The sequence below is a fragment of the Apium graveolens genome, chromosome 5 (genome assembly GCF_009905375.1).
Source record: "Apium graveolens cultivar Ventura chromosome 5, ASM990537v1, whole genome shotgun sequence".
Lineage (NCBI taxonomy): Eukaryota > Viridiplantae > Streptophyta > Magnoliopsida > Apiales > Apiaceae > Apium > Apium graveolens.
The window spans coordinates 223,438,837-223,464,414 of NC_133651.1; the positions used below are offsets into that span (position 1 = coordinate 223,438,837).

Here is a 25,578-nt window from a genome sequence, read left to right on the forward strand (position 1 = left end):
AAGGTCGGCGTTGTTCACGGATTTGTATACTATCACTGTAACTTGTGGTTAATATGATAAAATAATAAAAAAATTACACTTATATATTCATTACTCGGTTGGTTCACCCTGCATTCAAGCCATCAAGGATGGGAAAATATTTTATGAAAGTTGACAAAAAAATGTAGATACTTTAGTTTGCACTGCATTACCAGCTATTTGATGTCTCTTGGTTGATTGATAGACGGCTACATGAATTTGCTGTTTAGGCCTCTTGATTCATCATCATCCTTTTTTTAAATTGGAACTACAAAGATCGGTTTACTACATTAAACAAGTCTAGCAGCACTACTTTTACACGCTATAGTAAAAAACCTCACCATCCTTTACTTGCCAACGTGATCTATACTTTTAAAAATTGGCTCGGAACAAAGATGCATTCTTAGACATTTACAAGCCTACAAACGGAAGTATTTATTAAATTTAAATATATATTAATAGACATTTACACGTCAATATATATCAAAAATATCTTATCTTTAAAATAGTTTATAACCAAAAGAATGCATTTTTTTCTTCTCATTTTGTTAATAATGTTGTAATTCAAACCAATCCACCACTTGGTGGACCTTATATGCAACCTATTCCATTATTTTCATAAAAAAATTTAAAATTCATTTTTTTTCTCCATAAAGTAGAATATAATCACAAACCGAAATATTTAATAGAATTAAAATAAATTAATAGACATTTACAATTTAATACCTAATATAATTTAAAATTATCATAGCTTCAACCATTTTTTTTAACTTTTTATAAAGAGCAACCCAAATCAATCCCAAATACCTATTCTGATTCTTTTTAAATAAAGAATTTAGTTTATACAATTTTCAAAGATAAAGAATTATTTTATACAAATTTCAAAAATAATTGAATTTGTCGTTGGGTGCATTTTAGTATATTGATAAATAGTTTTAAAATAAGTATTTTGTGAATAAGAAAATTTTATCATAAAAAACCCAATAAGAAAATAAAGAGCTTGAATTTAGTTTAATTTAATATATTACTACTATTTATTATAAGTACTGAGTTAATTTATATTAAAAAATGTTAAAATTACGGTGTACCTACCATTAAATTGAAAGACAAATATCTGCATAACAATATGAGATTACGATATTAAAGCCATATCATATCTTAAAATATAATTGCATAATAAGACGAAATAATACTCTTAGTAGATATATATTTAATCTTAATGGTATAAGAGTGGTATACTGTTTTAGAAATTTACTTTTGACATCAGATTACAACAGGATCAAGGACCATAGGTAATACTTTAATCAAGTAAAAATCCAACATAACATCCAAAGCCTCAATACATTGACCAGTGCTTTCAATTCTACCAAAACATAAAAAATAAGAATCAACATCAAAGCCACAATTTTGGGTAGTTGACCACCTATATAAAAATGGCATTGAGAGGTCCTGAAAAATAAAGATTAACATCACATTCAAACAAACTTGAATAAAAAAAATTTATTTTACATATTAAAAGAAAAATAATAGATGAACAAAATTGCATATAATTTTTTCCATAAAATGACTTATAATGGGTTTTAACTTTGAAATGACCACGTTCACATAAATGACGCCAATTATAACATCCTAAGTGATATGCCAAATCATTTTGTAAGTACTCACCAATTTTTCACGTTATATTTCGAGATAAAATGACTGCACATAAAATTGATCTTACAATCAACTAAGTCTATTTTAGGCAACCGCAAAACTTCTTCCTAAAAAAGAAGAGAATGAGAATAGACAATAGGCGATTTTAGTCTTGAAATAACAATAAAATTAGCTAAAATTTTGAATTGCAGTGGATAAATTGGTTGCTGGGAAGTTTTGTTTTTAATGTACATCTTTAATTTATGCTATTTGAGAAGTTATTCGTCATATTTATATCTTTTTTATTATGCCGACATGCATACAATAGAACTTCTTCCGGTTCTAAATATTTAATTTTACAAAATCGAATGAAAAAACACCTATATTGAAAAGGTTTTGGTTCTAAGAAAAAATGCTAAAAATTATTATACAAACTCTGTCTTTTCTCCTTATGGTTTATTGAATTTGTGTGTATATATATGAACAATAAAAAATATTATGTATTTAACTTTTCCCATAAATTTTAATTTTATTATTCGTTAAGCGTACTGATATATCTGATTTTTTATTGGAGAAGTTACTTGTTTCATTAATAACTCAAAATTAACTTTAAAATCAAGTCTTGAAAAAATAATGGAGTATGTAGCATCATCCTCTTTCTCTGCTATAATTTATTTTATATCCATGTAATATCCTCTTTCTCAACTCTCAAGTAAGCTCTCCTACATATAGTTTTCTGTAATTGCGTTCATCTTACGATTGTGTTATGCCTTTTAAAACCAATTACATCCGTTGAGTTGATAACAAGGGTTCGAAATAAACTCAATATATAGCCTTTTCTTGAATTGTTAGTCCTTTATGATTTTGAAATCGTTGCTTTAATTGCTTAATTCATTTGATTCTATCCAATTCTCAACGGTAATATGTAGAATTGCTTAAATTCCATGGTTTTGTGTTTTTATTTCTAGTTACGAATTACTATATGTTGGTATCTACAATTTTCACTCATTTTGTTGTATTGACTGCGCTATTGTTGATTGCTTGCTACTTCATTTTGAGCGAACTTATAATCTCGATCACTTCGTAGGAATTATTGATCTCACGGGAATAAAGTAAATGGTGATTACTGATTAGAATTTGGTAAATGGAGATAACCTTAAAATCTTATTATAGTATAAATCTATTGCAAGTAGGCTATAGTCGGGTTATTAATAGGATCATAAATTAACAGTAATGAAAATTTCACGACCTCGTAGTTTACTTGTCGGAATTCAAACATTTTTATTGTCGGTTCTTGTATTATATGGTTGTAGATTAGTTGGAAGTTAATAACAGTTCCACCATTTAATCTCATTTCTGTTTTGTTGCAGTCTTGCCGAATAGGAGATTAAATCACTCAATTTGTCCTTCCAGGCGTCTTTTAGAACCTTCAGGTTTTCTTTTTTGTCATCTGTTACCTCTGTAGTGCTAGAACTTATTCGGTAATTGTGTGGTTGCTATGAGCCTGTATGCCCCTCTATTTTGCTTTTTGGATGAAGAGTTACCGTGATAGGACTGATACTTGTAGGTATCCTGACAGAAGTACTACAGAGTCTCCCAAAGATATTCCGGGTTTAAGTAATTCAGAGCCCGGAACGAGCGAAAATAAGCATTCTAGTACTTCGTGGTCGGGATTCCTGGTGTCTGCTTTCTCAAACTTTGAAAAGTACAGTGCATCGAGACTTTTTGGGAAAAAAGAATCAATTACTAAAAGGCATGGTTGGACTGCAACAGTGAAGAGGGTGATGGTTGGTGCGACAATGAGAAGACTTCATGAACGCATGTTAGGATTAAACAAATCTGGCATTTCTATCTCAAATAGTGACATTTGGCTTCTAGGAGTGTGTTACAATCTATCTAATGAAGATTCGTCTTCAGATGCGATTCATAGCCATGGATTTAATGCATTTGTAGAAGACTTCGAATCAAGAATGTTGATGACGTACCGTAAAGGTTCGTCTTAGGGATAGCTATTACCTCTTTATATGGCTTTACATAAATATCAGACTCTTAAATATGAAATTCTAGATCGAGGTCTAACTTTGTTGTTCACAGGGTTTGCTGCTATTGGAGAAACAAAGTATACTAGTGATGTAAATTGGGGTTGTATGCTTCGGAGCAGTCAGATGCTTGTAGCTCAGGTAATAAAGCTTGATAACTAGGTCTCTTGGTAATATGTGTTCCACCTCTATATCTGAATTTTGTAAGTTGTAAAGGTGCAGTTTGAAAAAGGAAAAGAAATGGACGTATGACTAATTTTTGTTTTCAGGCACTGGTTTTCCATAGGCTGGGCAGAAATTGGAGAAAATCGCTAGAGAAGGTATCTTTTAAATGAAACAGGGTGTTACTGTTAGTTATTAAATCTCAGGAGCTTATTTTGATCTGTAGTGTGTAATTTGAAACTTCTAATACTAATACTACCTGAGATTTGGAACTGAGGAGTTCCGCGTACTGTGAATTCCCGCTCTTTTAACTGCTTCTGTTTCAATGATGTAGCCACTGGATAAAGACTATATCGAGATCTTGCACTTCTTTGGTGATTCTGAGGCATCAGTGTTCTCTATACACAACCTCATTCAAGCTGGATCACTCCTTTCTCCTGGATCTTGGGTAGGGCCATATGCCATGTGTCGCACTTGGGAAACTCTAGCACGCTGTAAAATGGAAGAGATTGAACTTGAGAATCAGTCATTGCCAATGGCTATGTATGTTGTTTCTGGTGATGGTGATGGGGAACGAGGCGGAGCTCCTGTTGTTTGTATTGATGATGCATCTAGACATTGTCGTGAATTTTCAAGGGGTCAAGCTGAATGGGGTCCTATTCTTTTGTTAGTTCCATTGGTTTTAGGGCTTGACAAAATTAATCCAAGGTATGTCAAGTCTGGTGCTTATCGGCTAATTTGCTATTGTTACACCTCATTTTTTGTATAGTTTCTACTTTTTATGGGGTTTGGATTTAGGGAAGCTTTCAAATTCTAAAAGCAATAACCTTGATAGTCCAGAGATGGAATATATTCAATTATTCATTGACTTTGCATAATTTGTGAAATATTGCTGTTACTTTCTTTGGCGATAGTTCTCCTGTTAATTCATTTTCAATTCGAATTAGTTAAAAAAAATCTTATTATAAAATATAAGTCGCGTTGTCCAAAAAGAAGTGTCGTATACTTTTGTTAGTTCCATTGGTTCTTGGTTTAACAAAATTAATTCAAGGTATGACCAATCTGGTGCTTATCGGCTAATTTGCTATTAATACACCTAAAGAATCACAGTGAACGGAAGTAACGGATTAATTTGTATGTTATTAATTAGTTTATGTTTAAATAGAGTAGAGATACATAATATATCTATCAATATGTTTTATATGTGAGTCTAGGAGTTTATTAATTAAGTAGTTTATTTACAATAAAGTCTATATTGTTTATAGACCTTAGTCCATTAGGTGATTTTATTAGGGTTTCTTATCCCTATATAAGCATTGTAATCCCCACATTATTACTTAGCCCTCTTTATACTTTTTTCTTAGGAATAATATTTTTTATTCTTAAGATTCGTATAATTCATTGCTTTTCAAATCTTGTCTTGCATCTAAAGGTCAATTTTTGTATAGTTTTAAGGTGTTTTGATTTAGAAAAGCTTTCTAATTCTAAAAGCAATAACCTTTATTCTCTTGAGATAAAAAAATATTGACTGGCTTCGTATTATCTGTAAAATATTTGCCGTTACTTCCTTGGCGGTATTACTGTTACCATTACACCTTATGGTCATTTTTTTTAATAGCTTTAGGGTGTTCTGATTAGGAAGCTTTCAAGTTCAAAAAATAACCTGGAAGCAAACAATTAAATTCAGTGACCTTACCATTATTTTAAAAATATTTCCCGTGACATCATTTGGCTGTAGTACTCTTATTAACTATTTTTCAACTCGAATTAGCTAAAATTATTGGCTTTTTGTAAAATTCTAGTTAACTTTTGCTAAAAAAACTGTCTCTTAGATTGTTAAGTCTTGCAGATTGACTTTTTTTTGTCTTTTTTGTTTAGATAATAGTTATACATTATATATTTATGTCTCTTATTGGGAACCCTCATCTTATTCCTATCTATAATGATACTGAAGGTAACTTTTGAAATTAGTCTGTCTGGTGATAATTGTGTACTATTTCTTAATGAGTGTTGTTTTACTCGCCACACTCTGCAGCTTTTTTTTAATTTTTTATACTTTCGGCACATTTGAACGTGGAAATTGTATATGTTGTGTTTTGGAATTTGAATGTGCTAAAATGTATTTGAACTTAAAATTAGAACCAATCAATAGACTGGAACTCTGGAAGTTTATCAATAAGAAACCGAAAGGACCTGATTCGGACAAAGTTTAACGAAAAAGACATTGTTAGAATTAGTGGAAATCAAGTGGTCCAAGTATGTTGCATGGGACTCGGCCATCTGTATGACTTCTTGATAGAAAAAAATTGCAAAAGGTCCATTCTAAAAGAGTTATTAGTAGCTTCCTATTTAAAAAGTAAGTCGCAAAGTTTATGTATAAGGTACTTAATTAGTTGCAAGCGTACACTTTTTTGTCTTATTTGCATTTAAGTTGCTTTATCACATTGCCAAAAGGTATTGTTACAATGGTAATTTTATTAATGAATAACAAATGTTGGTTCTTCATAGGTATATACCGTTGTTAGCTGCAACATTCACCTTCCCTCAGAGCCTTGGAATCTTGGGTGGTAGACCTGGTGTGTCAACATACATTGTTGGGGTGCAAGACAACAATGCCTTTTACCTTGACCCTCACGAAGTTAAACAGGTTGGTATAATCCAAATTTGAGGCGTGAATCGCGATGCGCCATTAATTGCGCGCCTTTTGACCCAAAAACAAATTATCACAGATTTAACAAGAAACTAATACTTAACAGAATCTTAAAATTCAAAGATAAGAAATAGCATAGTTAATGTGATAATAATGTCAATAATGAAGCCGTAATCGAAATGGTTCTCTATGTTCAAAAGTTTTGGTATCATCTAACTCAATCTTTTAGATGGAGGCTGAAATGTAAAGACCGTTGAGTGACTTGAGATCGAGGCTAAATGTAAAGTGTCGTGTGCAACACTTTGGGAGTTCTTTTCTTTTACTCTCCTTTTTGAGTGTATTACTGTCCTTTACCCTTATGAGCACCTTTTTTTGCACTTTTTAGCGCCTTTTGGATGATTTCAGAATCGCGCTAAATTCCACTTTTTCAAATCACATATACCTTGCATTGCGCTTGCGCCTAAGGGTGAAGCGTCATTAATCACGCAATTAATCTCGCCTTTAACAACACCGGTATAATCTTAATCTTAATTATTGTGAAGTTCTTGGAGAGGTTACTGTCACATACTAGACATAGTAGCTATGCCAAAATATGCATTGCAACAAAGGCATCAGATGTGCTGAGACACAATTTATGTCGACTGTGATGCTAATTCTTCCGTCAACTCGAGAGACAATTTAAGGAGGCGTTGTTTCTGACTTTTGAACTTTCTATGATTAGCTTATAATACCATTCTCGCAATTATTGTTACCGTATATGAACCTGATAGAACCTTTGATATATATCAGCAACAAAAATCAACAATAGCCTAAGAATATCAGAGATTCAAGAGTATTTTATTGAGTATAATATCAGAAAGATAGATACCGAGGTATTCGAGAGACCTGGTACTCTCCCTAGAGCATAAGTAGCTCAATACAAATCAATTTCTGTCTCTCTCTCTCTCTCAACTCCTCTCTTGACAATATATTCTGTCACAATCAGTACTTTCCAAATATAGAAGATACTAATTTATTCTCCCAGATTCATATTAATTAATAATAGCATATATATATATATTATATATCTTCTAATTGATTTAGTAATATCAATTAGACAGTCTAGCCACCCCTTTTTATTGCGCCTCGAATACGTGTATCTGATTGGGGCTCTATCAGAACCTATCATATCTCTCTCACTTTTGGTCAAATTTCTGATTTTACACTTTAAAGTTTCAATAGTAACTTCTTCTATGTCTGTTTGTGCATGTAATAGGGTTCATGTCAACATGCATTCTATTATAATATCCGATGTGGGGCCGTACCTCTTTCATATTAAATAATAATACATTCACACTATAAATTGTATATTGTTATCATATCTGATGTGAACCCATATTTCAAAAGTTTGAAATATAAGTATGTTTTCTTACCTGAAGAAGATTATAAACAGTTTAACTACTATAATAAGTCTATTCCATATCTGGGAATAAATTTGTAGTTACTATATGCCTACCCAGTCCTTCAAGCTCGTTATTTTTTATTACATCTTTTTCTGTTGTATGTTATCATTTTCTTTAATGCATGCAATCTTTTCTGTTCCTTGAGTTGCTGGCTTGTCTAACTTTTAGCCTTGGATATTATCATGTTACCTTTTTCATCTAGAGCCAAAAATTGCTTGTAGCTCTTGAACCTCCACTGATTGCCATGTATTTCCTAGTGATATAATATTAGATGAAGTTTGATCTAATAAATGTACGTGTGTATTCGGAAAATTTCCAAGATTTCCTTTGTTCAATCAATTACGAATAATATGACAAATACTGACTGTGTCTGCTGATTGAATAATTAGGTTGTTGATGTCAAGCGAGATGATCTTGAAGCTGATACTTCATCGTACCATTGCAAGTAAGGAGCATGATACTTGAAATCAAATACTCTAGTCATATGTTTTGAATTTGACTTCTTTGTTCAATTAGATATCTGTAGTGGTTGAAATGACTTATTTTGCTATGTTGTTTATGCCAGTGCTATTCGACAAATTTCTCTTGACTTGATTGATCCATCCTTGGCAATTGGATTTTACTGTAGAGACAAAGGTATATCGGATCTTATTACGTCATATTTTGTGCGTGTTTGGAATGAACTGAACTGAATTGTAGAATAAGTTTAAGAATTAGTTTCTTTGACAAATACATTATGAATAGTGGGAACAGAAGAGTACTACATATGCAAGTACATCAGCTACCACAATTAGATTGAAAAGGATGAAATTGACCATTGTCACTCCTAAGATGAGTACTAACTTCCGAATTCGAATAAGTAGAAAGTCTATAGTGAGTGAATGATTATGTGTATAGTAGGAACAATTGAGGTATAATCTATAAGAATAATTCTCTTTGTGATGACCGTACTAAAAAGGATCCCAGGCTGAAGTTAGATAGTTTGAGATGCGAGAATTGATGATGTGATTTCCATGATTACAGATGATTTTGAAAATTTCTGTTCCCGGGCGTCTGACTTGGCAGCTCAATCAAATGGGGCTCCATTACTCACAGTTTCTCAGTCATGCAATTCAATGAAGTTAGCACGTCACTGTGAGACATCGTGTCACAGTGCTGGAGTTCATGACGACGATCCCTTTGCTGCCCTACCCACAGGTGATGCGGACAATGGTACACAAGAAGATGAATGGCAAATTCTCTGATTCAATTGTTATCTGGTTTTCTTATGATTTTGACTTTAGGATTGGGACACATAATTTGTCCTCAATCTGACCCTATATATCTTGTTCATACACATGTATGATTCTCTGGTACTGTGGTGGTTCTCATAAATTAATATTGTAGTTAGTTGAAAGTATATTTGTGGAAATTACAAGTCAGTTTTTCTCTTTCCTGTTTTGTTGATTTGGGAATGTTCAGTTAGAACAATCGTTACAGATACAAACTCCTGCAGTCTAGTGAACCTTTTCACCGTATTCTTTTTATAATAGCCTAATTACAACTAATAACAAATTGTGTAAGCAACTTCAGAGATTGACACATTCGAAGCAAAGATGGATAAAATTGAAGAATCTGCCAGGAAGAGAAGAAGCGAGATTGAAAGATAAAATTGTCAATTACATAATATATGGATATTTGCAGTACGTTCAAGCAGGGACCTTTATGGACCAAGTACACATAACCCTTACAATTGATCGGTTTCAATAACTTTAATATCTCATTTACAATGAAAAATTCCTGATGTAATAGTGACTTTACTGTAATTGATTCATCCAGGCATATGTCTTGGACGAAAGCCATGTCCAGTTTATCTATATATTTATCAAGAAATTGATAATGTATTTACAATCCATATATTAACACAAAACTCAAACAATCAAGCTTAACGCATTTTTTTTTTTTACATGTTCAGCCATTTGGCAATCCGGAGAAAAAGATGTCTACAGTTTGAGGTAATGACATGAATATAACTGAAGTAGAAAAAGAGAATACTCATCATTTTACCTCCAGTGTTTTAGAAGTGGAGAACAGGAGGTTCTAACCAATAAAATGCCTTTGTTTTATCCTTGTATGGACTCCCACAATTATACTTGTACTCGATTAAATCACCACTGCCATCCTCCAACAAGTTCGAATTGGTAGACTTAAACTCGACCAAATCACCATCCTCCAAGGAGTATATAATGCATCCACAGTTAAATATAATGCATCCACAATCGAAAAACCGATATATCTTGTTGGATAATACTCCATCATTTCTCATTTCTTCTCTACTAATTATTAGAACAGAGAGAAATTTGTCGCTAACAATTAATGTTTTGTTGCCTAAAGTGCTTACAGGAAGCCAAACCTTAGTTAACCAATCATACCTTTTGATACAATGCTTGCTGCCAGGAATAGGGCTGTTGTTTTCCTTCCATGAGCCTAAATATATCAGCATGAGCTCTCCATTTAGCTCAAACACTTGGTGCACCATGAATGAATTGTAATTCAGAGCAAAAAGTTGATCTATAAACAAACTCTCAAACTTCAACTCCCCATCAACAATACTATAAGATGCTAGTTGTCCATAAGGAGAAACAATGTACATGATTCCCCGAAAGTAGATAGGATCACAATAACAACGCACAAAACCATTCCCTCTATCAAATTCTTTAGCAGTCCATTCCTTATCACCCTTGCAGTACGTCACAACAACAATTTTGCGATAATTATTATAGGTGTCTACCAGAAAAAAGACACAGTTTGGTGAATCAGGGTGGGTGGAAAACGTAGTATTGAACTTTAAACAACGCGGACTCTCTAATTTAGGAAGTGTGATGAGCTTTTTAGTATAAGATGAGAATAATAAGAAGTATCTACACGTCCAAAAATAATAATGTGAAAAGCTGATGGTAATAAATAACCAATTATTCTTCGAAGAAGCTCCCACATTATCATAAGATGGAGATGGAAGACCTAATTGAGTCAATGATATATTGTGCACCCAAGCTAGTTGGGGAGTTAGCGATGACGTGGATGTATCATAGAGTCGAAATTCTAAACGATTACTCACAGTTGGTAATATTCGATCAAAACTCAGATACCATGGTATTTGTTTCTTGTCAGTAGCAATGGGAGTAGCAGCCAGCCAGTTCTTGCAAACAACACGAAAACGAGCCTGATCAGTAAGACATAGTCTGCCCATAATATCTTCCAATATATAAGTATCAAGTTCACACCATACATTCGTATCTGTACCACTGATCAATTCAGTATTTCCATCACTAGTTATTAATACACTGCACTCGTGTTTTTTGGGTTCAGGTAACGAGTGATAACGACTAGCAAATAAATTGTGTAATATGGGGTAAAACAATCGGAAAAAAGGAAATATCAAGACAAAACCAATCATGTTGTTTACCTTACTTATGCTCACTGGCTTCAACCAAAACCAATACTTCGTGGTGTGATTGTGAGTCTTTTTTGTTTACTTTAGTTGTATTGTGTCTCTAATATATGTTCAGCGCCGGCGCTCGAGGCCAAATAGGCGACCCCTAGCCTCTACAATTTCAAGGCCCCAATATTTATTTTATTATATTTAATATGAAATTTTATTTTGAATAAATAGTTTACAAAAATAAGTTATTTGTATGCATTTTTTTTATCATATATGTCATTTATTATTATATTTTATTTTTACTAATTTAGTATATATTTTGAACAATTAGAAATATAGAAAATATTAGGAGTATATTTCAATATATTAATATACTAATATTAACACTTAGAAAATATAATATAAACAAAAAATTTACAAATTAATATTAACACTTAGAAAATATGATATAAACAAAAAATTTACAAATTTAAATCTTGATAGAAGTATGTGGTCATTAATTATATACGAAAAAAACTTTAAAAACTACATTAAAAATTATAATGATTACTGTAAATAACATGAGGTTACAACTTTGACATTTGCTTGTTTTCTGTGCCAATGAGATTATTTAATGATACATTGTTCCCGGTGATAACTATATTTTTTCTGGTGATTATCATATGACCTTTCTTTCTTGTATAAATTCTACGTTCATTTACGTGCAAATAAAAATAATTTATAATAACTATATATATAATTATTTACGTCATAATAGTTAATACTAATAATTTAATATAATTACCAATTTCTGTGTTTCGTACTTCTGTTTGAATTTTTCTATGCAATGATTTCTTTTCACATTGATCGCATATGTTTTTTATATTTGAAAACTATCAAAATTATAATACAGATATAAAAATATAATTTTTATATTAGATAACTCCTTACTTATTATAATATAAAAAAATTATTTATAATTCATGCTCATTTGTAAGGATTATATATATTTTTTTAAATATATTTGTTAGGATAATATGATCTAAAGTGAATCAGTTAAACTGAGATATAATATAATTATAAAATTTTTAAATTAAATTATCTAATACGAACTTAGAATATGTAATTTTTAATAAATGACATTTTTTTACAAATAAGTATATTAAAATTTATTTCATACATAATAGCCTTATTTTCAAAATATTTAACCCACTCAAATAAATACTATTAAAGTGAATTTTATGTTAAGCAGAATTATGTCCATATTTGAGTACATAACTTTACGGACTTGTGATGATCAGTAGCAGCATTTATGAGATAGTCAAAATATTATTTAATAAGTTAAGAAGACATTTAAGAGGTACGAGGGTGTCATGATAATTTCTCGTTACTGCATTAAGTAAACTAGTAATAAGCACGAGTATTGGGTAAAAACAAACGAAACAAGGGAAATACTAAGACCAAACCAATCATCTTGTTAATGTGGCTACAAAATAGAGTATAAATCTCTCTTATTGTAAAAAACTCAGGACTTATTTTTCATTCCTGTACAATTACTTTTCTTCTTCAATGGACAATACATTTCTTCCACGGATGTTACAGAACAATACACATACACAGCTTCACATAATTGCTCTAATGGAGTTTCAACACAATATTAAGAATCTTAATATGGTATCAGAGTTTCTTCCCGCAACTGATTCTTCGATCTTCTCTTCATGAACTGTTCGATGCAATCTCCATTGTTTTTGTGAGCTTTTCTTCATATTTTTTTAATTCGATCAATTTGCTCTATGTTGTTTGTGTTGATCATATCTTTTTATAGTTCTGTAATTGTGTTTGACGACTGATCGCTGTGTTTGTTCGTGATTATACTGTTTCTTCTTGATTGATTGCTTCTATTTTAAGTTTATGTTATATTACTCGGATGTATTTGACGAAATGCTTCTTCGAATGTGTTGGTTCTGATCGATCTGAGCATGTGTTAGTTCGATTAGTTACGACTGTATCACTCATCTTCTCTCCCTGTACATGAATGTAATCTTATTCATCTCCTCATCGCACATATGCTCGTACGATCTAATACAATGACATCACCTGAAAATACTCGTTCTTCAACACCTTCCAATATAACTCCTCAGTATCCTAACTCTATCGATACCAATGCACATCCATTGTTCTTGCATAATAATGATCAACCTGGTATGGTTTTAATCTCGAAGAAGCTTACTGGTTCTGAAAACTACGCGTCCTGGAAAAGATCTTTGCAAATTGCCTTGCCTGCAAAAAATAAACTAGTGATTATTAATGGTGATTTTGTGGCACCTGCTACGTGAAAGGCATATGTCATAGCCTATTTGTTTATTCGAGGATTTAACTCAACTCAAATAAGGATGTAACAAGTAAATAATGGTTCCATCGTCAGAGAGATCTCTCAAAGTAACATATGTCAAAGAATTAAGTAACATTGTTCATCTACAGACTTGAGGACTTAATTCACTAGAAGAAGCTCAAGAAATTGATCAAGCCTCAGTGATATAAATCAAGATTGTGGAGTTAATCAAGTGACAGAGATCTCGTCAGAGTATCAATTAATTACAGGGATTTAATCTGAAGAAAATCAAGGCATGAAGAAACATCACAGATGTTAGTCATTCATGAACCAGACAGTACATCGAGTGTCAACATTGAAGTGGTGAAATGGATTCATAAGTTTCAGTGATTTCAGAAGATTGTCAGAAGAGTGGTTGCTGTTCAAGATTAGTATTAATTCTCTATTAATTAATTAAGTCATATAATTTAATTAAGAAAATAAATTATATCTGCAAAGATTAATTTATTGATTAATTGAATTAATTGGTTAATTAATTCTGAATTAATATTATGCATTTTTCAGAAATGATTTTGAATTAATATTCAAAATTAAATTAGCAAGACAAATATTTGAACTGGTATGACAATTGGATTGTCATACCGAAAGTCTTTCCAAACCTTTTTAGATAGTCCTACCGAAAGTTCTACCAGTTCAATCGATTGTCCTACCGAAAGTTCTACCAGTTCAATCGATTGTCCTACCGAAAGTTCTACCAGTTAAAAGGATTGTCTTGCTAAACTAAAAAGATTGTCTTTCCAGTTAAATCAAGGATTGATTTAATATAAAAGAACTGAAGCTGATTTTCAACAGAACACATCATTGAATATCAAAAGAAACTGAAGAACACAGAACAGCAGAGAACTTATTGCAAATTCTCAGGACATTAATTTCTAGTATTTATTGTTAAATCTAAACCACTAGAAATCCTTTTCTTGTTCTTGTGTAACTATCTAGCGGATCAAAATCCCTAGAACTTAATCTCAAATTGCTTTTAGCATTTGATCCTTTTTATTTCAAAAATAGAAAAAGTTCATGTCGAATTTATTCTAGATTTGGAATAATTTATTTGAGATTAATCCCTTGTAAACGATACTGTTGTTGTAACACCTTTCAAGTTTAATAATAGTTTTATTTAACTTGAATTTTGTTTCACTTTTTTATTCCGCATTTTATACGATTAAACGGTATAGTTTGTATTCAACCCCCCTTCTACAAACATATCGAGACCTAATAATTGGTATCAGAGCCTTCTGATTAACGAACAAATCAAGATCCTAGACTTTTGTGATTCTTCCATTCCTTGAATTTTTATTTACTCAAAAATTCATAATGACTACACAAAAAGTTGGAACCGTTAAAATTCCACTATTCAATAAAGAAAATTATGTTATGTGGAAGAAGAAGATGCTATTGTTTTTACAATTTGCAAATCCCAAATATCTGGAAGTGTTAAAGAAGGGTCCAAAAATTCCGATGGTTATTGAACCAGAGGTAATAGAAAATGATGTTGTGATTACCAAAGCTAGAACTTATGTAAAGAATCCTGAGGATTTTTCTCCTGCTGAAAAAGAAGAAGCCTCCCTGGATGCTAGCCTTCAATTAATTTTAGTTGATTCCCTTGATCCCTTGATGAATAAACATATGATGAACTATAAAGATTCCAAACACATCTGGGAAACTATTGAGGTGATTAATGAAGGCACAAAGGAAGTTAGGGAGAACAAGTTAGAGATCCTAACCTCTGAGTATGAATACTTTAAATCCAATCCAGGTGAAGGAATTACTGAAGTGTTTGAGAGGTACAATGCATTGATCAACAACCTGAACATAAATGGTAAATACTATTCAATCAGGGAGGTCAACAAAAAGTTCCTTTTAACACTGCCAACTCATCTCGAACATAGAATCACTGCCATAAGAGAAGCAAGAGATCTGAGTGAGATTTCTTTGGAGAGGCTCTATGGTGTGTTAAAAACCTGTGAGTTGAAACAGATTCAGCAGAAGGAAGTCTACGGGAAAGGAAGAGTGGTCAGCACGTCTACTGCTCTAGTAGATGAAGAACAACAATAACAACCATCACAACAACAACAATCTCAACAGTCAGAGAGAATGGTACAGTCTTCCAAGGCTAAAGAAAATGTGATAGTAGCAGAATTTGATCCTCCTACTACAAATCAATCAGGAGATGATTTTTATTCCTTGGAAGAACTGGAGCAATTGGAAGATGAGTCAATGGCCCTAATTGTCAAGAGATTCTCCAATGTCAGATTCAAGAGGAATCCCAAGTTCAAGTACAAGTCCAACTACAACAGATTCCAGAAAGGTGGATCTTTATCCTCTAACACCAGTAGTGGTGGGTACAAAACAGGGATGGTTGATCGAAGCACCATTCGATGCTTTAACTGCAATGAGTTGGGACACTTTGCCACAGAATGCAGGAAGCCAAAACAAGTTAGGAAGAACTCTTATGATTCTAATCAGAAGAGTAAATCTGAAAGGGCTTACCTGGCAAAGGGAAGAAGCTGGGATGATACTGACAGTAAAGATGAAGAAGTTGAGAATCTTGCTCTCATGGCTAGTGATGCAAACACCTCATCGTCAAGAAAATAGGTAAAATTTACTGATGCTGAATTAGTTTATCATTTAGGAGGTTCCTTAGATTGTGCTCGTCGTGATAATGAAATATTAAATCAACAAATCAAAGACCTTGAGAAAGAGGTCAATGAACTAAGACTTGTGCACATTAATCAAGACAAATTAAAAGAACAAGTATCTTTTCTATATAATAGAGTTGACTGTTATAGACAACTCGAAACTATTCTCAAAGACAAGATCACCGGTCTTGAGACTAAGGTTAAAGTATACTTTAATTCTTGTTCAAAGTCTAAAGAGTTTTACAATAAGCAAGCTGTTAATCAAACATCTGGAATAGGTTTTGATTACAATGTTGCTATTGGAAAATTAGGCATAAACTCCCCTCCTCATGTCTGTGCTAAAGGTAGGGAAGTACCACACGTGCTTAAGGGTGTTGATGAACCCCTCTATAAAGAATCAATTGCTGAACCATTTGATGAGACCTCATTTATTATTCAAGAAGAAATCCGTGCTGAAGATCTTGCTAATGAGAAAGCTATTTCCAAGTCAAGTGTGTCAAAGGTTCCAGTCAAAGTTGTGAAAGCAACTGAGACTAACTCAGACACACATGAGTTGGATAACACAAATGCCATGTCTACCATGCATAAATTACCTATTGTTAATCCCTCTCATAAAGCATGTGGTTTTCCTGATTGTATGTCTTGTGCTTTTAATTTGATGTATGCTTATTTTAATGGTAAACATGTTTCTAATGATAAGACTACTCCTCGTCAGCATGTGAATAATAGGAAGCATGATAGGTCTAAGACTACTAGTCCTCCTAAAGCTGGAAAGGAGACATTTGTGCCTAAGCCTAAACAGAAATTTGTCAAGGCTGTTTACAAGGTCAAATGTCCAGTCATTGAGAAAGTTGAGAACATTAAAGTTAAGAATGTTGTTTTGCCTGATAAAGGCCAATTTTACAAGTATGCCGGACCCAACCAAGCTTGGGTTCCGAAGAAGGTCTAATCCATTTGTATTGCAGGGCATTAAACAGGTACAACCGGTAGTGTGGATTCTTGACAGCGGATCGTCAAGACATATGACCGGAGATAGAGCCCTGCTATCAAATGTGGTTGAGAAAGCTGGCCCTGTTGTTACCTTTGGAGATAACAGCAAAGGTCTAACTGAGGGATATGGCTGTTTGCTAGCTGGTAATGTTATCATTGAAAATGTGTATATTGTGCAATGACTTGAACACAATCTTCTTAGTATTAGTCAGTTCTGTGACAACGACTACAATGTTTTATTCGATAAGCTGAAGTGTCAGATTCTGCACAAGAAAAGTGAAAAACCCTCCTTGATGGAAATCCGGAAAGGAAATCTGTTCGTAGCTGACATGAACTCTGGAAGCAATCATGAAGTCAATTGTTTCTATTCAAAGGCATCGTCAGATGAGAGTTGGCTATGGCACAAGAGATTTTCCCATCTCAATTTCAAAACAATGAATTCTCTTGTCAAAAGAGAATTGGTCAGAGGTCTACCTCAGATGGAATTCTCCCCAGAAGGACTATGTGAGGCTTGCCAGAAAGGAAAGTCAAAGAAGGCAAGTCACAGAGGCACTGACACATCCTCCATAACTGGTGTTCTGCAATTATTGCACATGGATTTATTTGGACCAGTTAATGTTCTTTCGATGTCAAAGAAGTGTTACTGTCTTGTGATAGTTGATGACTATTCCAAATATACGTGGGTTTTATTCCTTCACTCTAAGGATGAAACACCACAAGTTGTGATTGATCATATCAAGTTGATCGAGTTAGATTCTAATGTCCCTGTTAGAGCTATAAGGTCAGATAATGGAACAGAATTCAAGAATTCACTTCTCAATGGATTCTGTACAGAGAAAGGGATTACCAGACAATTTTCAGCTCCTAGAACCCCTCAGCAAAATGGAGTGGTAGAAAGGAAGAATCGTACATTGATTGAAGCTGCAAGAACTATGTTAAGTGAATCAGGTCTTCCAATGTACTTTTGGGCTGAAGCTGTCAATACTGCATGTTATACTCAGAATCGAACTCTAATCAACAAAGACTTCATGAAGACTCCTTATGAGATAATGAATGAACAGAAACCTTCTATCAAATACTTTCATGTAATTGGTGCCAGATGCTTTGTGCTCAAGGATGGAGATGATCGTCGTGGTAAATTCGAGGCAAAGGCATATGAGGGTATTTTTGTTGGATATGGAAGAAGATCATACATGGTGTATATCATTGATCAACTCAAAGTAACTGAAAGTGTCAATATTACATTTGATGACACTAAACTCCCTAGTATCCAAACTGAAGATCCTTCTGAGAAACTGAAGTTTGATGATATGTCAGATTCATAATCAGAACATGATCAAGAACCTGAGGTTTTTGCTGGTGAAGAACCTGTTAATCATAATGATACTCAAGGTAATGGTGATGGAAACATTGGCAACAATGGAGATACCACTGCTACTGAAGAAGAATCATCAAGTCAACCTGACAACAACTCAGGGGGAGATGCTAAAGGATCAACTAGTAGGACACAACATCCCAATGTGTGTCGAGGCGAATCATCAAGATCAAATCTTCCAAGACAGACTGTTTGGAATAAAGCTCATCCTTTTCAGTTGATTATTGGTGATCCAGATGTTGGAGTCAGAACTAGACGTGCTACTCAAAATGAATGTCTATTCTCAGGATTTCTTTCTGAGATGGAACCTAAGAAGATTGAAGAAGCACTGACTGATCCAGATTGGGTGATTGCTATGCAAGATGAACTCAATCAGTTTGAACATCAACAAGTCTGGAAACTGGTACCTAGACCTGCACACAAGAAAGCTGTTGGTACTCGGTGGGTATTCAGGAATAAACTAGATGAAGATGGTGTGGTTACAAGAAACAAAGCAAGACTGGTAGCTAAAGGGTATTCTCAAGCTGAAGGCATTGATTATGATGAAACCTATGCTCCAGTGGCTAGACTAGAGGCCATCAGGATATTTCTGGCATTTGCAGCATTCTCTAACTTTAAAGTTTATCAAATGGATGTCAATAGTGCCTTTCTGAATGGAAAGCTGGATGAAGAGGTGTATGTAGAGCAACCTCCTGGTTTTGAAGATCCAGATCATTTGGACTTTGTCTACTTTCTTTTCAAGTCTATCTATGGTCTCAAACAGTCTCCGAGAAAATGGTATGACACTCTCTCTGAATTTCTTATTTAAAATAGCTTTATTAGAGGTGTCATAGACAAAACTCTCTTTTCTAAAAAGCATAAGAATGATACTTTATTAGTCCAAGTCTATGTGGATGATATAATATTTGGGTCTACTAATGATAATCTCTGTAAGAGATTTGCTAAGTTAGTGGACAACAAATTTAAAATGAGCATGATGGGAGAGCTGAAGTTCTTTCTTGGATTACAAGTAAATCAAAGGTTAGATGGAACTTTTATTTGTCAATCCAAGTATCTCAAGGAACTCCTCAAAAAGTACAATCTAGAGGATTCTGCATCAGCAAGGACTCCATCAACTACAGCTGTCAAGCTTGGACCATGTGAAAACTCCATTAAGGTAGATGTCACAAGCTACAGAGGTATGATTGGCTCGTTACTCTATCTTACTGCAAGTAGACCAGATATTATGTATGCTACATGCTTATGTGCAAGGTTCCAAGCGGATCCTAGAGATATTCATCTCGTTGCTATTAAACGAATCTTGAGATATCTTAAGGGAACACCAAATCTAGGTATTTGGTACCCTAAAGAATCTAGTTTTAACCTTGTTGGATATACAGATTCAGATTACGCAGGAAGTGTTGTTGATAGGAAAAACACCTCAGGGAGTTGTCAATTCCTAGGTAGCAGACTAGTCTCATGGTATAGCAAGAAACAGCAAATAGTTTCCAATTCAACGGCCGAGGCTGAATATATTGCTGCTGGAAGCTGCTGTGCTCAGATCTTGTGGATTAGGAATCAGCTACGGGACTATGGCTTTGTATTGAACAAAATACCTATTCTATGTGACAATACAAGTGCAATAGCCATCACCAACAACCCTGTGCAGCATACAAGGACCAAATACATTGACATCATGTATCATTTTATTAGAGAGCACGTCATGAATGGTACTGTTGAACTATTTTTTGTTCCAACAAAAGAACAAATAGCAGATATTTTCACTAAACCTCTTGATGAATCCACATTTACCAGATTAGTTGGTAAATTGGGTATGTTGAATAGCTTTAGTGATTAAACTTGTTAATATCTAAAATCTGTTCTTGAATGAATTTACAAATGAATTTTTCATAAATGAAAAATTCATTTGCAAATTTATTTTATCATATTTTCCATAATTCTTGCTTATTTCTATGTAAGTTTTATTATCTTATCTTATTTATTTATTCTACTTGTTAATTTTAATATCTCCGAATATTTTATTTTCTCTAAAAATATTTTTTTATGAATTTTATTTGCCAAAATTCAAGAGAAATCTATTTTTGGAATAAAATATAATTATTTCTGAAATATTGTTTTTTTGTAGATATATTCTGTAACTGTGTATATATATAAATTCTGTTTATAATTGTTTTATTACTGCAATGACAATCGGCAAGACAATTGTAATTGTCTTGCTGAAAGTCATTTCAGTATATATATGTGTTTAATTTTATTTTTCAGTTTAACTTTATACTGGAAAGACAATCGATAAGACAATCGGTATGACTATCGATTGTCTTTCTAGTTTATTCTGTTTTAATTCATGTATTTTATACTGGTATGACAATCGATATGACTATCAGATTGTCATACCGGTTATATTTTTAGTATTTATTTTTATTTCCATTTGCCTGGTATGACAATCGAGAAGACAATCGGTATGACTTTCCTCGATTGTCATACCAGTTGTCCTACTTAAGTCTTTCTCTGTTTTGTAATTGTAAATCAGTTCTTTTTCTGTTCAATTCCAACAGTCGTTCTCTTGTTTTTTTTCCTCTCTCAAATCGCCATTGTTGATCTTCTTGCTCGAGTTTTTACTCAGCAAACCAAACTTCACTTCTGATATATACACACATGTATATACATACAGGAGTGCTGCCATTTTTTTTATTTTTTTTTAAAAAAAATACTATTTCACTTCGTTTTAGTTAATTTTGTTTTGTGTCTTGTGCATTTTTCAGATCTATTATTGTGAGTTAAGAACATTAACGAGATACATTACTTTCTAAATTTTTCGGATATAATTGATTTAATTTGAATTATTAAATTATTTTTAATTCGAATTTTCTTGATATTATTCTTAAAATTCTGAAAGTGTGTGTTTTATTATAATTTTTTAATGGCTCTCAATTTCCAAATTGTCTCGCATAATCTTGTTGGTTATTTTAATCCAGAAAAGTGTGATGTGGAAAAATTTAAGTCGTGAATTAGATTTTTAAATGACCATTCGATTGTTAGCTCTGCTATTAAATCAAATGTGCTATTAAATGTCGATCTACTCAGACTGATTTGCACAACCTCTACTGTGGCCGATGATTTTAAATCTTTTTCATTCACCGTGGAAAACACACAGTATGTAGTTGATGAAACAGTCGTCAATCGAGCGTTAAATTTTCCAATGGACAATTTCTGTAATTTACCCTCTGAAAATGATATTTCAAACTTTTTCCATGCTATTCACTATCAGGGGTGATTAATTTAACCAAGTTGTCTAAATCCAATTTGGTTTCCGAATGGGATATTTTCTTCTATACACTTTCCAAAGTGTTTGCCAACTGCACTAAATCCAACTTTCACAACATCACTTCCACTCTGCAGTATATTGGTCTTGCGGTTGTTTTCAATCAAAGGATCAATTTTGGCAAACTACTTTTACCCATTCTTCTGAGACGTCTCACTACTGCTTTACGTGATCATTCTACAAATCGTATGGTTTCGTGCTACTACGCTCGTATTCTTATGCTTATAGCAGAACATCTTCTCACACCTGAGCATAAGGCTCTTTTTGCTAACTCTTCAGTAACTGAACCCCCTCCAGTAAGCAAAAAGATTTACACACGCCAAGACACAACCTTCAAATTCATGCAAGTTCCAGTACTTGTATCTGCTTTCATGGCCACTTACATTCCTTTACCAATTTTCAATCTTCCCGGTCATGAACAGCAAGCTCAACCTCCAGTGGTTCAAGCCACCCAGGCTCAAACATCATATGCTCTTCCACTGCAGGTAATAATTCCTCACTCACAAACTATTCCTACTTCTGTTGAAAGACCCCCAGTGGTTGATAGGGCTGACCATGAAGTTGTAGAACCGCAGCTTCAATCCCAGGTCATAGAGCCAAACACAGAGTCACAACCTATCTCAACCTCTCCCCACTGTCTAAAATGTTACCTAGAAGGTTAGTTGGAAGTAGTATGTTGTTGGATGTGAATGAACCCTCAGCTCTGCCTCCTCCCAAGAAAAGAAGAACATTTACTGAGGCATCTGAAAGCCCATCCTTGTCCTCCCAACAGGACATGGACTTTGATATGGCCAGTGAACAGTTACTAGAGACATTCTATCAACATGATGAATCTATTGAAATTCGCCATAGGGCCATGGCATCCTGTACTGAGTCAAGCACACTTCCATTACTCACAATGGAAGCATACTGATAAGTGGCATTTTATACCACTTAGAGCGTCTTAAAATGGCTTAAATTGGTGTCTTGAAATCAAGTATTTTGTGTATTTGATGCGTTTTTCTAGTGTTTATACATTTCAGGGTATTAGTTACATTTCGGGGGAGGAATCATCAAGAATAAGCCTTGGCATGTGTTCACCATTGCGAGAGGAAAGAAATGGATAGATTACGGCGAAGAAACGGAGCAACTCAGGATTTTTTCCAGTAGAGGAAGCTGAGCGCCCGCTCAGCTATGCTGAGCGGCCGCGCAGGGTCGGGAAAAGAGGCAGTTTATTTTAGGACTTCTAATTCTGTTTGGCTTCCACTTCTATGTAATCTGAGTTTTATGGGACTATTATATAAGTAGATTTGAGACGTTTTTAAGAAAAAAGATAGTAGTATTATGCAAGGAGCGAAGGAGATAAAGAAGAAGACCGATTTAGCACACCGCAACGAAGAGGAAGCATATTTTCTTGTGATTCTTGTTTCGTTATAACGTTGGATGCTAGTTTTCTTACTTTGAACTTATTTACTCTTGTGACGTACTCTGATTTAATATAATTAGTTTAGTTATTATTTTCTTGTGTTTGTTTATCATGATTTCATATGAACCCATGATGACGATAAGTGCTATTATGGGCTAATCGTGATCATGGGGTTGCAACGGATTTATTATGGAATTCTTTAGTAATTGTTTAATACTTTAGTGTGTGATGATTGTATGATATCTAGTATTGGTTGTGCGTATTCGTCTTATGTGCGTCGCGAACATATAAGATAGGGTGTTAATCTCTTGTGAAGCGACGGTGGATCTTGAGATTTAGAACTTGCCATGCTAGCATAGGTTCATGTACGTTGTGCATGATTAGTGGGTAACTCTAACAATTTTATTTGCCCTATGTAATCAAAAGGAATAACTTGTGCTTAAATCGTTGTGTTGTCAATTTCTGTAGACATATAGGAACTCAACATAATTGATGACTATTCAACTTCTATCTTGATTGTGGATGTTTGGTAGAATGGTATTAGTACAATGAAAGTTGGCTTTTATCAGTTTTGTGTTATTCGATTAATATCATCACTATCACATACTAAAGGTAATAACAATGACTATTGAAGGAAGTAGTAATGAAGTTGTGATCTTATGAGTGTTTTATTATTGATAATTTGAAGTGTTAGTTAAGTGATTAATTAAGTAGTTAATTGTAGTTAATATTTAGTTAACAATTTTAAGTGTTAGTGTCTTAACATTGAGAAGTAATCATACATTGGTGAGTGAGTTTAATTAGACAATAATTTAGTCTGAGTCTCTGTGGGAACGAACTAGAAAGTATTCTATATTACTTGCGAACACGTATACTTGCGTGAATATTAGCACGTGTTTTCGCCCTAACAAGTTTTTGGCGCCGCTGCCGGGGACTCGGCGTATTTGTTTAGTTTATGTACTTACCATCATTGGTCATTAGGACTCAGTGATTAGGACGTAGTAGTTACTTATTGTTTCCGGTTGTGTTTCAGGTACTTTAGCAAGCGTTTATGCAAACTCATTCTCGTACTCGCAAGAGGACTTTAGATACAGCTGAGGAGACAGACGAAGTTCTTGATATTCCGGAGAATTTAGATTTTGAAGATTCGGATTCAGGAACTGAGCGGAAAGAACCAGTAAACATGGGTGATCGTATTGTTCAAGCTGATCCAGCTCTTATGGATTTTTCTCGGCCAAAAATTGATGACATTCGGTCAAGCATTCTTCATCCGGCTATTCAAGCTAACACCTTTGAAATCAAGCCGGGCACTATTCAGATGGTGCAGAATTCTGTTTCTTTTGGAGGAGCGGCAACTGAAGACCCCAACATGCACATAAGGAATTTTGTCGAGATCTGCAGCACTTTTAAGTATAATGGCGTGACTGATGAGGCTATCAAGTTGAGGCTTTTTCCATTCTCACTGAGGGACAAGGCCAAAGACTGGTTACATTCTGAACCAGCTGGGTCCATCACTACGTGGCAAGATCTTGCACAAAAGTTTCTGGTGAAGTTTTATCCGATGGCAAAGACTGCTGCTATGAGGAGTGCTCTTACTCAGTTTGCGCAGCAACCTACTGAATCTATGTGCGAGGCTTGGGAACGCTACAAGGAAATGTTGAGAAAATGTCCACATCATGGAATGCCTGATTGGATGGTGATCACCGGTTTCTATAATGGTTTGGGGGCCCAATCTCGGCCCATGCTCGATGCAGCAGCTGGAGGCGCCCTATGGGCTAAAAGCTATACTGAGGCGTATAATTTTATAGAGACTATGGCTGCAAATGAGCATCAAAACCCAACTCAGAGGATGACGTCAGGTAAGGTAGCAGGTATTCTGGAAGTTGATGCAGCCACCGCTATTGCAGCCCAGCTCCAAGCACTATCAATGAAGGTTGATTCTTTGGCTACATATGGAGTTAATCAAATAGCTATGATTTGTGAGCTTTGTGCAGGTTCTCATGCTACGGATCAGTGTTCTCTTGTCAACGAATATGTTCAGTATGTGAATAATTATCAGTGACAACAGCAGCCTGTGCCAGCGACCTATCATCCTAATAACAGAAATCATCCAAA

At 33.9% G+C, this 25,578-nt stretch overlaps 1 protein-coding gene and 1 non-coding gene across 6 annotated transcripts; one reads left to right on the forward strand and one right to left on the reverse strand.

The window, feature by feature from the left end:
- The first annotated feature begins 2,251 nt into the window (after nucleotides 1-2,251).
- On the forward strand, nucleotides 2,252-9,373 carry LOC141724874 (cysteine protease ATG4-like). Of its 5 annotated transcripts, none has more exons than XM_074527163.1 (10): nucleotides 2,255-2,362; nucleotides 3,021-3,083; nucleotides 3,218-3,642; nucleotides 3,745-3,830; nucleotides 3,959-4,009; nucleotides 4,186-4,559; nucleotides 6,360-6,498; nucleotides 8,333-8,388; nucleotides 8,509-8,579; nucleotides 8,967-9,373. In XM_074527163.1, the coding sequence occupies exons 3-10, from the start codon at nucleotides 3,435-3,437 to the stop codon at nucleotides 9,185-9,187; spliced, it is 1,206 nt and encodes a 401-aa protein (XP_074383264.1). In that variant the 5' UTR covers nucleotides 2,255-2,362; nucleotides 3,021-3,083; nucleotides 3,218-3,434; the 3' UTR covers nucleotides 9,188-9,373. The 5 variants fall into 5 exon arrangements, with proteins under 5 accessions (XP_074383262.1, XP_074383263.1, XP_074383264.1 ...); XM_074527165.1 differs by having other exon boundaries at nucleotides 3,230-3,642; XM_074527164.1 differs by having other exon boundaries at nucleotides 2,319-2,336.
- Nucleotides 9,374-25,039: 15,666 nt separating this feature from the next.
- On the reverse strand, nucleotides 25,040-25,146 carry LOC141662383 (small nucleolar RNA R71). Its single transcript, XR_012550503.1, has one exon. It is a non-coding gene; the product is annotated as a small nucleolar RNA R71 (small nucleolar RNA).
- Between the last annotated feature and the right edge of the window lie 432 nt (nucleotides 25,147-25,578).